Source organism: Melanostigma gelatinosum (genome assembly GCF_949748355.1).
Source record: "Melanostigma gelatinosum genome assembly, chromosome: 20".
Lineage (NCBI taxonomy): Eukaryota > Metazoa > Chordata > Actinopteri > Perciformes > Zoarcidae > Melanostigma > Melanostigma gelatinosum.
In genome coordinates this window covers 14,451,954-14,464,687 of record NC_136653.1, presented here as the reverse complement: position 1 = coordinate 14,464,687, position 12,734 = coordinate 14,451,954, and the positions used below count along the sequence as shown (strand labels likewise).

General features: G+C 46.5%; 1 protein-coding gene across 2 annotated transcripts in view; it reads right to left on the bottom strand.

Moving 5' to 3' along the window:
• map3k22 (mitogen-activated protein kinase kinase kinase 22) overlaps positions 1–12,734 on the bottom strand; it is a 36,628-nt gene that overhangs the window by 2,529 nt on the left and 21,365 nt on the right. For both annotated transcript variants that reach the window (XM_079292499.1, XM_079292500.1), the window contains exons 6-17: positions 11,629–11,728; positions 10,805–10,921; positions 10,372–10,486; positions 8,682–8,803; positions 7,931–8,004; positions 6,869–6,930; positions 5,217–5,288; positions 4,518–4,682; positions 3,030–3,178; positions 2,771–2,902; positions 1,577–1,706; positions 127–304 (exon numbers count right to left, since the gene is read on the bottom strand). In XM_079292499.1, the coding sequence (XP_079148625.1) occupies positions 127–304; positions 1,577–1,706; positions 2,771–2,902; positions 3,030–3,178; positions 4,518–4,682; positions 5,217–5,288; positions 6,869–6,930; positions 7,931–8,004; positions 8,682–8,803; positions 10,372–10,486; positions 10,805–10,921; positions 11,629–11,728 (1,416 nt within the window). The remainder of the gene's footprint in view (positions 1–126; positions 305–1,576; positions 1,707–2,770; positions 2,903–3,029; positions 3,179–4,517; positions 4,683–5,216; positions 5,289–6,868; positions 6,931–7,930; positions 8,005–8,681; positions 8,804–10,371; positions 10,487–10,804; positions 10,922–11,628; positions 11,729–12,734) is intronic.

The window sequence follows — 12,734 nt, the reverse complement described above, 5'->3', positions numbered from 1 at the left end:
ACCCGTTTCTTCAGGTCACTTTATTGCGACTGTATTTTTCTGCTTGTAATAAATGTTTTTTTGTGCTGCAGCAGTGTAATATCCCCTCTGGGCCTCATTACAGCTCCGTCTGATGCGATTCCTTACCATACATCAGCCTTGCGGCCATAGCCCTCCCCGTTGATGACTTCCGGGCTCATCCAGTAGGGGGTGCCAGTGACGGACTTGATTCCTGTACCAGACATGCAGATGGTCTGGATACGTTTGCTGGCTCCGAAGTCTCCCAGCTTCACGTTCCCCGAGGAGTCTCTCAGGATGTTAGCACCTGGTGGAACGAAACAACATGAGCGCAGAGTTTTTCAAGGGGTCTCCCGAGGACTGTCAATATCCTTTAAGGGATACTTTGACAGTTTAGAGGTTCAATGAATGTGGTGCATGTGCCAGCACTTCAACTGCCTGAACAACCTTAGGGGGGAAAAGTCAACTTTTCCTATGGCTCGACAAGTCTGTGGTGACAGAGCGCCGGCAGACTTATTTAAAAAATGTCAAGGAATATCTTTTAGCAGTTTTTTTTACAACGAAAACCACACTGACTCAACTCCACAAAGACTTTCATCACATTGGAGAAAGGCCTCGTTGGTTTACGCAAATCAGGAGATGAAATATTGATCTATATACTGCTCCACGTGGATCGAACCCCAACACCCGGCCTCCTCCTCCTTTAGTCATTTTCCGACATGTAGCCGCGTCTGTCCCATTTCCTTCAGGCACTCCGCCTGTTTGATCAGTGACTAACGTACACGTCACTCGCTCGCCACACCTACTGTAGGGTGGCGGGCTGCAGAGAAGAGATTGAGAGGCTAAATAGGTGACCTGTACTCTTCTCGCTTCTTTAAGCTGTTTCCACTGCCTGTACGTTGGTTTTGAGAACGTGGGACTCTCCAATGAATCATGTTAAAGCTTTACACGGCTCCTTGGAACATTAAATTCACAGACACTTTACAGTCTAATGTCACGGCTGCGATGCCAAGCTCTATCCGAAAACCCCCGTGTGCTGACAGCTCTTTTCCTGCATACAGAAGAGCTCTTGTGTGGTGAGATGAGCACACACACCGTATATTACACATGAAGAGCATTTTTAATGGAAAATCCCACCCACGTATATACTCTCATCGGGCCTGCCTGCGTACTATCTTTTTTTTCCCCACCAGACGGTACATTTCACCCTTCTTGGCCACAGCTGTACGGGCAGCCAAACTAAAGCCTTTCCATCCGGTGTTGGACATTTTTAGACCGGCCGATTTTCACCAGCATGAAGCCTAATATATCTCAAAGGGGAGTTCAAAATAGCACTTTTTTTTTTCCAGGCTCCTTCTGTAGACGGTGAGTAACCACATGAGGAAACGTCAACCAGAATAAAATGAATGAACCGGGACTTTTCTCAGCAACAGTTGCTGCAATGTGAACCGTAAGGAAAGACTGTTTACACTCGGTCGGCAAAGTCTGCGTCTCAAGTGTGTGTGTGTGTGTGTATTCACTGGTTTGAAATCCAATTAAAGCGCGATCTGACCTTCGCCGGCTTGCTTGTTTCTGTTACCTTTGATGTCTCTGTGTACAATCATGTTGCTGTGCAGGTAGGAGACTCCTTGGAGGATCTGCCGGGTGTATCTCCTTGTCACCTTCTCTGTCAGGGCGCCATAGGCTTTTAGCTGGTCCTTTATTGAGCCCTGGAGAGACAGAAAGAGAGAGAGACACACACAGAAAGGGAAGCGAGAGAATGAGTGGAAGGTCAAGAAACGCATTCGCGGTCTTTATATTGGCCGTAAACTAATATTGCCACAGCTGTAGTTTGTAAAATGGTCGAAGATCTGCGTAGGAAGGATGTGTTTGATGGACATATAAAATGGTTCAGTGTCCGCCTGTTTTTAGGGAACATATGCATACCAACATATGTTTCCAGTTGAAGCAGATTTATTTGGTTTTACTGCGAAAATGGCCCCGGAGCCAAGTGTATGAACACAATGTGCCGACAGATTTTGATTCCAAACACCTCCGATGTCCTGCATTTCTTTTCATTTCCTGTTTTCAGTTCTTCACGCGGAAATCACAGCAGAAAAAGATGTGATCCAGTAACACCTGGGACGCAGTGCCGGACTCGCACAGTGCAAACAAAACTTCTCCCTCTTCACTCTCAGCTGAAACCTCGACGGCCCTGTGACTCTCAGAGGGACACTTGCCCTCGTCCCCCGTGGGGCGACTAAAGTGTTATCGGTCAACCACAGCGGTGCAGAGCCAGTCACACGCATACTTGGCTTTGTCGTCTCCCCCGTCTGCCTCTGCCAGAAAACTACACTGAAACATAAACATTTCCAATTTCCAGACAATGTGTGACGAAGACGCTCAGGGGGAAAAAAAACAGCCCAGGAAATATTAAAACCAGGCTCACGGACAGGGTCCACAGGCGACAGTGTCTCATTAAGGCGCTCATTTAGTGAGAAAATGATCTCATAAACCGAGCTATTCTGCTGACATCAACCACTGAAGACATGTTTGTTGACGACTGGTGACATTTCGAAGCAGAAGTAGCCGGCATGGGTTTGAATTGATGCGTGTCTTTCAACGTCTGTGTACCGACCGCTGCAGCCATAACAAGTCAAAACATGACATTCTAACACTTTTTATCCTCATTGTATCGAAATCAAACTTCGGGACTGTTTGCCTCACTGTTCTACTACATGTGACTGATAAAAGTTTAACAGTGTTCAAATGAAATGCTCTGCAGAATACGCACCCCGGGCATAAACTCCACAAAAATGGTGAGTTTCTGCTGCTCAAGGTCCCGAAGACAACCATAGTACTGTACAATCCGCTCATGATGCAGATTCTTCAGCAGCTGAATCTCACACTCCAAAGCATTCACCTCCTACAGCAAAAAGAGTTATGAAAAGCATAGATCAATTCAAATATATAGCTTCTTGAATCATAACATCACTGTGTTTTCCCCGAAGTCTGTGACTTGTTCCAAACAGGTCTGAGGTGAACTCGCTCACCTTGCTGGTTTCTTGACAGTCGGTGTCGAAGGGCACCTGCTTGGCGGCCAGCTCGCGGCCTGTGTCGGCGTCGTAGCAGAGGTAGACTTCCCCGAACGCCCCGCGCCCCAGCAGCTTTCCTTGTCGCCAGTTGACTGGCGCCCGCGGCGCTGCAGGAACAAGACACCGCATGATGAAAACCCTCCCGTAATTCATTTGCTCGCTAAGCCCCCAGAGGCAGACAGATCCACTGTGATATACTGATTTGAGAAAACACTGAAGCATGCCAGACTGTAGCTCGCACAGCAACCTCACCAAGACCAGACGTCACAAATCCACCGCAGGGTCGTTAAATGATTCCCACTGCAGACCCTCTCAGACGGGGAAACCCCTGATAGCTGAGTGAAACCACGATTTCAGAGAGAGCATCTCGACTACTCTCATCTTCACAGGCCCAGACTCTGAGACTTTGTTTTGGTATTAACAGGCTTCTTTGTGGCCGGGTTAGACAGTTTGGTCTCGTGCGGGTGAGAAAGACACCGGAGACTTACACGTCAACCACAGACTGTTTCCTGACAAAGACACGTTCTGGGCAACGCGTCGTGTGGACTGAATGAGGACAGATGTGATTAGTGAGCATGTGGATGGATGATGAGAGGGGAATTCTGCCTGCTGTGACATACAGTATTACTGTATATTAGTCCTACTACCTCTTACTACGAAGGATTTAAACAGGTTTGACAGCCATTTTTATTCTTATATCAACACTGTTTGACTGTTTTCTGCTTGAACAATTAAGTCACAGTGTTCAATTTCAGGTTACTTTCCTTGTGAGTTCTTTTTTTTCTTTTGTAATTCACATTTTGAGGTGTTCCCAGGATGCTTTTTCGACAAGGGCTGAGTATGATGTAAACATGTGGGATGCCTGAGTTTCGGTACCGATACCACACCTATTTTAGGGCCTGACTTCTCTAAATATCCATTTTCACTTCACAAAAGAAGCCCAAGTGCTCAAATGATAATGATAAAAGAACTAAGTCTGAACAGAAAAATCTAAAACATGCAAAATTTCTATATAAACTTGGAAATATCTGAAGTAAGTAAACAGGATTATGAATTATGATTGCGAATAAACAACCCATTGATGCCAGAATTCAGTTTGAGAATTTTTGATTGGGTAACAAAAGAGAGAAAGTCTTTATCGTTGTTTTTTTAATAGCCCACACATGTTCATGTTTACGACTGCATAAATGCTGCGGACATATGGATGTATGTACAGATATATATTATGAGATTATGTAAAATGTACTGAGGTGTGAAACCCAGCCTCTCTCTACTCTTGATATGCAGACGAAAAGTCTGAACTTTCTTTATTCATCTCTGGATTAATGTCTTTTAATATCCACAGGAGCCAGACAGGTGCAACACATATCAACAACAAAGGCCAAGAAATGCAGTTTATGATAAGAAATATGTTCATGGTGAAGGTATCCTAAGGGTACTACTTACACTTGGCTGTCCCACGCTGGCAGCTTTTGTCAGCGGTGCGGCCCAGTGAGCGCAGGTCGCTGTACTGCAGCGTGCTGTCTCCATTATAACTGCGTGTGCGACTGGAAGGAACCAGCTGGAACAGGTTCTCCTGCGGCATAAAGCTGCGCGGAAGTGTCCTGCGACCTGAAAACACACAAATATATATATATATATATAAAGAAAATAGACATATTAATGACTTTACACACACAGGCCACTGCATCTTTTGTTTTCACTGTGAATGATTTCAACACTGTTTTCAAGAACGTTACAGGTGTTGTGCAGAAAGTGAGTTCTTGGCCAGCCACAGCAGAGTGCCTCTCGCCACTCCGTCCTACTTCCCCTCAGACAGGAAGCAGGCCGCTGTGTTGTTATACAAGTTCGAGTTCACCGCGGGGAAACGTAAATCATTGCTAGCCAAGGTTAGCCTCTGAGTAAGCAATTACTAGCAGCTGCCTGGAACAGCAAGCCAGCACTTTATGTACCAAATCTACCCAGATAGCAAAAAGTGAAAAAAAAGTGGTGTAAATGTGAGGAGGAGGCATAAAATATCTGACCAGATGGGAGGGTCTGGTAGTGGTGTGTGAATCTGTCTGTGTTGTCCCGTAGACACAGTGCCATATCTGTTTAATCAACAATAGTGGTGTTGTTATTGCTCTAGCAAAGCCGCTTTCTTACGGTCTCCATAATCCTTGCTGCGATTGGGCAACTGGAACTGGCGAGGGAAAGTCCCTCCTTTCCCATGGCGACCTGAAGAGGGAGCAAAAGAGGCACCGCCGTCAGTTAGGAAGGAATGAAGCCTCAATAACAACTGGATTCTTGCTTTCTAGTTTCAGTGCTCATAAATGTGCAGCTTCAAGTACAATAAAGCAGATTTAATGGGTTGGAGTTTGTCAGAAACACAAAAATATTGATGCCAAATGCGAATAACGGACGCTAAACACATCTGTCAGACACTACATTGCTTTTGCTCATCCCTGCATGGCAACTCAAAGTTGAGTTCAAAAGCGGCGAGATGGAAGACAGCTTCTCACACCCCGAACAGAGCTGTTGCACCGCCTCACTGCAGCCAAGAGAGAAAACAGCTCATCTGTGCTAGCTTAGCGTTAGCTCTGAACCCAGTGGAGCAGTAACTAAAGGCAGGTGGGGAGCACTGCTGACGCAGGCGAGCGCTGACGCTAACTCTCTCTCTCACACACACACACACACTGAATGGAGAGTAGTGGAGCTGCTTGCAATTGAAAGCAGCTGTTCTGTCAGATGACTGCCTCCCCTCGCACTGTTTTTGTGGCCGTATCCCATGGAGACGGGAGTTATTTTTTTGTGTTTGGCAGCGCGGGATGGAGAGGAAAAATCGACTCACAGGGAATGGTAAACAAATACTCTAGCCCTCAGCAGGAAGGGCCACACAGCTTTACATCTGGGAGGGGAGAGTGCGTATTCGTGTGTGCAGGCACGTGCGTGCATGCGTTCCCAAGTGAGTCTTTATGTGCTGCTGCAGCTATACGAAGCTCCAATACTCCCAGTGTGTGTACACAGCGTGCAGCACTGCCTTTTTTAAATTTACAGCACGGGGGTGGTGAGGGAGAAAAAGAAATGACCAGATTGGGAGAGCTGCTGTGGTTCGTCATGAGTTCATGAGGATTAGTGTGGCGTTATCTGTCATCCTGCTCTATTTGATCTGAGTTCTGAAGGAAGAGGGACAGACCGGGAGCCAGGGGACACAAGGAACAGGGGAGAAGGGGGGGCATCAAGAGGCGAGGGGACAGGGAAGGGAAGTGATCATGAAAAGACAGGAAAAGCAGCAATGTCTTTTAGGAACTGGAGTTTCAAAAAATAAAAATAAAAATAAAATAAAAAAGGGGGGGGGGGCAGACAAAGAGCAGCAATGGGATGAGAGAGACAAATGAGTTGGACAAAGGGTACACAGAGGAGACTGTGTGGAAGATAAACCAGGAAGAGTTATGATGCTATCACACTCCCTTCATCACCTCCTGAGACACAAGAAATACAACCGAGATATTAAATATCTCCACAATAACCCGTTCCTCATTTTAAGTATTTACTCCCAGCATCAAATAATATCATCCCCCTTCCTCATTAGTAATCTCAAGAGGGTATTCGCTGCGAGGAAACATTTTTGACAATCGGGAGCTGCACGAACAGAGCTTTAGTTCTGTTTCTGTGAAACTGATTGTGCGGCTATAATTACCAGAGAACGAGGAACTGACAAAACTTTCTGATAATGAACACGCTTTCTGCAGCGCTCTTTATCTTTCCGCAGTGTTTTAGTTGACTCAACAGCCGGAGAAGCTCCTCTCCTCTCTTACCTTTGTATTCATAGTTGAGGTTCAGGTAATTATTGTCCCGGTTGTTCTGCGAGAAAGGAGGACTGAAATGACAAGAGAACAGGGGTGGAAGAAGTTGAAAAACGGTTTGCTATTTAAAGACCGTAATTTCCCATTATCTTCAAACAGAGTCTGGTTACAGCTGCTGGTCTGGAACTTCAGACTGTAAAGCAGCACAAAATGCCTCAAAATGACTTTTGCATTCAATCTACTGAGCTTTCAGTCACAACTGATGTCCAACAACAATGTGCTGGAATAGAAAAGATAAGCTGAGAAACCTCCCTGCATTAACGAGAAGAATGAAGAAAGTTTGTGGCGCTGGCGTGGAATGGGCCGTGAAACTAACGTTCTATCATTAAATGTGTCAATGTACATCCAGCCCCCCCCACACCGACCAAGCGGGCCAGCCCTGCCCCGACGACCCGACAGAGAGTGACGTCTCTGTTGACCGCAGGGCGGCGCGGGGCCACGAGACCCTGGATAAGGGGCACGCATGCCCCCTCACAGGGAAAAGTTCCATGCACTCGTTTCCTGCCATTGTTCTGCAGCCTGGAGTCCAGATAAGCCTCGTGCAGGTAGAGCCGTTTCCGTCCTATACTCTCTCTCTCTCTCTCAACCTCACTCTTGCTCACTTTTCTTTTCCCTTTGATTCACATTCAATCTTTTTTCACTCTTTCAACACTTTTATTTTCTGGCTCAATGTTTCCCCCTCATCCAGCATGTTCTTGCTCAATCTTTCACGTCTCTCACTCTCTCACTTCCTGCAACAGCAAAGTGACCTGGTTCTTCTCAGCACAAGCAGAGTCAAGGAGCTCTGCTGGCCTTTAACACAGTGTACAAACTTCTCGAGAGCCTCTGTTTCTATGTGTGTGTGTGTGTGTGTGCGTGTGTGTTTGCATCACACAAGATCACATCCAAGTGTGTTTACAGGCACGAATGCTCGTATCTCTGCAAATAATGCAGCTCTGAGATACGAACGTGCACATCATACATCTAAATCTCAACCGACAGGGGTCATAAATCACACGTTGCATGACGACTCACCTGTCCAGCGCTTGATCGATTGATTGACAGCTGCTCGACAGCGAGTTGTCGGCGCTCCCGAAGGGATCCAGCATCTGACAGATATAATAACACAGGGGAATCGAGGGTCACAGAGCATACAATCATGTGGGAGAGAATATAAAGCAGCGCAGGAAGTGTGGCGTGTGTAACTGCAGTGCAACATAAGAATGTGAAGGGGGAGTGAGTACCGTGTGATTGTCTCTTCAAAAGCTGCATATCCGTGTTGCACGCAGCTCCATTAAAAACTATTCTCAGTGGGAACTTATACAGTCATGTGCAATACCGCCGCTATCAATAATAATGTGCTGTACTTCATCTCCATTAGCAAACACTGACAAATGTACTGCAAATTGAGCTTCCCTATGTATGTGATGCACAATAAGCCCAGAACCACGATCCTGGGATCTTCCCTTTTACGAGTAGGATGATTCATCACGTTTACTGAGGACGAATGTGCTGTGCTGCACACAATAATAAATGATAGGGAACAACATGTTAATACCATTTGGTTTGAAGAACGACACAATTGTTTTTTTTAACTAACTAACAGTAAAATAAATACTCATTCAGCCCAAAACGTTGAATGAAAATGAGCCATTTTCTAGTTTTGTTGGCTCTATCAGGCATGACACCCTGATGAAAATAAAAGACAAGGCAGAGGAAAGATGTCCCAGTTACAAATGATTGTCAAGGTAGACGCAAACAAATCCAGTTGTTGACATGCTCTTACATTCTCGGGGATGAACTCCCCTTCACTGTGGATGCTGGTGTAGGAGCCCTGGCGGGCAATCTGCTGCTGCTCCTCTGGGACGCTGCCGGGAGGCGGGGACGTCCGACCCGTGTGCAGGGAACCTGGGACAGTTTCGGAAGAGTGCAAAGGAGGGAGAATGTGAGGGGTGAGGAGGAAAGGAGGGAGCACAAGGGGAAGGTGATGAAGAGATGAAAGCGAGGAGAGGAAACGGCGTTGTTGTGTTATTCATGGGTACAAGTTCAAGAGTGCCGGGACTACGAGACGTGATTTACTAAACCACACTGCTGCCACCTCTAACCTCAATTACTGTGACAAACGCTCCCCCGGCTGAGCTGCAGCACTCGTCCTTGACAGTGTAAGAAGACCTACTGAAAGTCTGTCCGTCGCTAGCTGAGCTGGCGGCAACACTGAAAAAGTGCATCGCGGTCCAATGGGTGCCAAGATGTGCAGGAACGGTTCAATATCGGTAAACAGTCTAGTTTCAGTTTCACTGGAAAGTAAAACTCCTTTTCCTTCACAGTTCAGTTTCTTTCTGCCTCTTTCCCCTCTCTCCGTCCTCTCCTCCCTCTCCCTGCTGCTAAACGTCATCGAGGTACCCGGGATCACATCACATCTTCACTCAACCATCCACTGTCACCCTGTCACCTCTCATCTGCCACCACTCCCTCCACCTCCATCCTCTCTCCGACTTGCGGCTGGCGTGGGAATTGATAGAGAGCGGGGTAATTCTACGAAATCCATTTGACTCCGGGTGGTGGCTGGCGCTGATGTTATTGAGGCTATGTGAGAAAGATCGGCGTCGACAGCCCATCATAAAGCGCTTTCGGCTGCTATGCAAGAACGCGAAGGAGCGCTGGTGGTTTTCTGCATTTGTCGGAGGTTGAAATGTGACTGCAACATTGACCTTTCTGGAGAGACCCGATATAAAGGGAGTGAAAAGACAAGGGAGACGGGGGGGGGGGGGGCTCAGTATTTCACAGAGAAAATTAAACCGACACACTGTGTTACCAAACAAAGCCAGGAGGGACAACAGAGCTGGAGCGTGCCGCGCTATCGAGTCGCTTGAGATTTTCTGCTTTTTTTTTTTTTTTTTTTTGCAAGTGTTTGATGCAACTCTCATTTCTGTTAAATAGTCTGTTAAAGATAAAACTACAGCCAGAGGCCGTAAGCTAACTGTCTGAAGACTGGATGCAAAAGAAACGACCGTAAATATACTGTAAACTGTTCATTAGTGAGATTTAGAGGCATTTTGTGTTACCGTCGGACATGCATCCTCAGAATCACGAGCTGTGAGGCAGATGGAGAGCTGCTTGGTATGAGAGCAGACACTTGTCCTTGCTTTTGACCCGACGTCTCTCTGGCTGTTAAAGTTGTCACTTGCACCTCCGATTTACATTTGTCCATTCTGCCAAAGCATGTCCCTCATCTTTCATTAACATTCCTATGACTTTGGCAGCAGTCTGCGTCGTAAATTGACGCCGACACGCCACCCTTGAGCCCTCAGCAGGTGAACAAGACATCTTGGCGTCAGCAGGATTTGGTTGCAGCTCTCTGCCTTTTGCTTTACCGGGAGAAGTTGCGTCTCAGCGGCTCCTGACAGAGCTGTAATGGCATTCTGATTGGTCATTGACTTGTAATTTCCGCGTGCGTTTTCCACACGGCGGCTCACCTGTCGAGTGTTTGCGCACCCTCTCCGAGCCCTTGAGCAGGGACCCCTTCAGATCTCCGAGTGACCGCGATGACCTCATCTCGCTCTGTTTGTCCCTGCTGTTCACCTGTAGGTACTACAGAGAGAAAGTAAGTTGTAAGTGGAGCAAGCGGCGAGAAAGACAAAAGAATCAGGAGAGGAAGTGAGGGCGGCATTGCATCATTGTTCAGTTACATCATCATATCAGAGGGGGGACGTTTGTTTCCTTAAGTGACTGTGTTGAGCAAATAGAAGCCGTGATGCAGTTGACTTAGTTTGAAGGTTCCGTGGTTTTAAAAAGACAATGACTTCATGCAGCAGAGTTCACGCTATTTACTCATTTCTTCTTTATTCCAGGTCTTATAGTGTCTGCAATGAACAGTTCCATGTCTTCAATACTTTGTTAGAGACTCACGTGGTTGTTCTTAGGGGTCTTTAGCAGTATTCTGAGCAGCCCGTTAATCCCCGAGCTGCAGCCCAACGTCAGCACCGCCTGATCCAGGTCCTCCTGGGTCTTCAGGGGCAGCAGCAACTGAAAGGACAAGAAAACACACAGCGCATGACCTTTAATTCCCCATTGTTTCAGAATGGAGGCATGTCAAAGCTGCAGCGCATGCACGACGTACTGCAGATGTCGTTGTTGTTGCCGTTAGAGGAATACTTCCCCCATATAATTACCATTTGCATGTCAATTACTCAACCTGAATTCTTGAAGAAGAATGAAGAATTTAAAAAACACAGAAAGATCTTGAAGAATTTAAATAAATGGGGGTCGTGTATAACAACAGCACAACCAAATCAAAGCATCCGTTTACAAACTCCCACACAACTTGGACAATACAATCCAAGTCGCATTTATCCCCAAACACACGCATTTCCACTAAAGGCTTACTGGTGCACTTTCACAGCCGAGTAGTGCGTTTGTGCCAGCGACTGTGGCGCGGCCCCCCATTTACTTCAATTACTCAAGATCTTTCTCTGTATTTCGATTCTTCATTCGCCGTTAAAGCGAGCGAGAAAAAAGTTTTCTTCATGAATCCAAGGTAACACGAGTGAGCAATCGATATTCAAACGGTCATCTTCTGGGTGAAGAATTCCCTTAAAGCCTCATTAATCTTCATTGGTGATTTTCAAGGAAAAATGAGATATTAATGATACTAACAGAGCATACATAAACACTGGAATGGAATCCACATGAAGTGTTAATTGCTTTCTTGTTTTCTAACACTGTTCTTGTACCTCTTTTTCCATGAAGAACATGTCCATCTGCTGGCCAAAGGCCTCGGTCACTTTCTGCAGCAGCTCCTTGATCTTCAGCGGCCTCTGAAACGGGATGATCCTGTGAAGCAGAGAACGCCGGCACGGTCAGAGGTCGGAAAAAGAAGATGGTGTTGTGTCTAGCTGTGACACTCACGAGCTCAGACTATGAAACCCAGTCTGAGGTGAGATTTTTGGCAAAATTAGCAGCTGACTGGCAGCTTTCGCTCATAGTTCCCAAGTTTGTCATATTATTTTTATTCATGCCATCATGACACACAGAAAAAGGAGGTATAGACATGATGAATCTAGTTCTTTCCTGGTATGTGTTTGGATTGGATGGCCACGCAAGAATATCTTTCTTATCCTGTTTCTAAGATAGCGAGAGGAAAAACGCACAGGTCATCGGGTTCAAGGAGAGGAGCGAGCTGATGCTAAAGGGGCTTTTATGCAACAAAAAACAGAACCTTGACGTATGTGAATGTGTTATCGACTTTACGCCTACGCGTTTGACCGAGTGTGCACACTCTGTCGGCCCGAGCTTAACGGCCAGTGTTTGTAGTGAGCGAGTTTAGATGCGTGCGCGTCGGGAAAATGCTCCATGCATGAGTGTGCATCGCAATCAGTGTGTGCATCGGGCCACTGTTTCAACACCGCTAGGGCCTCTGCACTAAGCCCGCACAGAGACAGATGGGAAACTTCCTGAGAGGAAAGGGGGGGGGGGGGGGGGGAATCTGGAGCGACAGCAAAAGCAGCAGGATGTGTGTCTTTCCCTCCTATTTTAAAGAGTGACAGATACAGAGACGTGGAGATATTTACAGACTGTGAGAGAGAAAATAAAAGGAGACAGCCTGACAAAATAAAAGGAAAGAAAGAGAAAGAGATTCTCGCCGGCACTTCTTTTCCATCCACCCCCCCCCCCTCCCTCCCTGCCTCTGCTTTTGAAGACTCCACAGCCCACTATCTCTTTATAGTATCCTGATAAAAGGACCTGTTTTCATCTCATCATTTCCTCATCAGAGGCCAAAGCTCTGGCTATCTTAATGACTGCTTATTATTTCCCTCATTTGAGGAGAGGATTCTAGGAA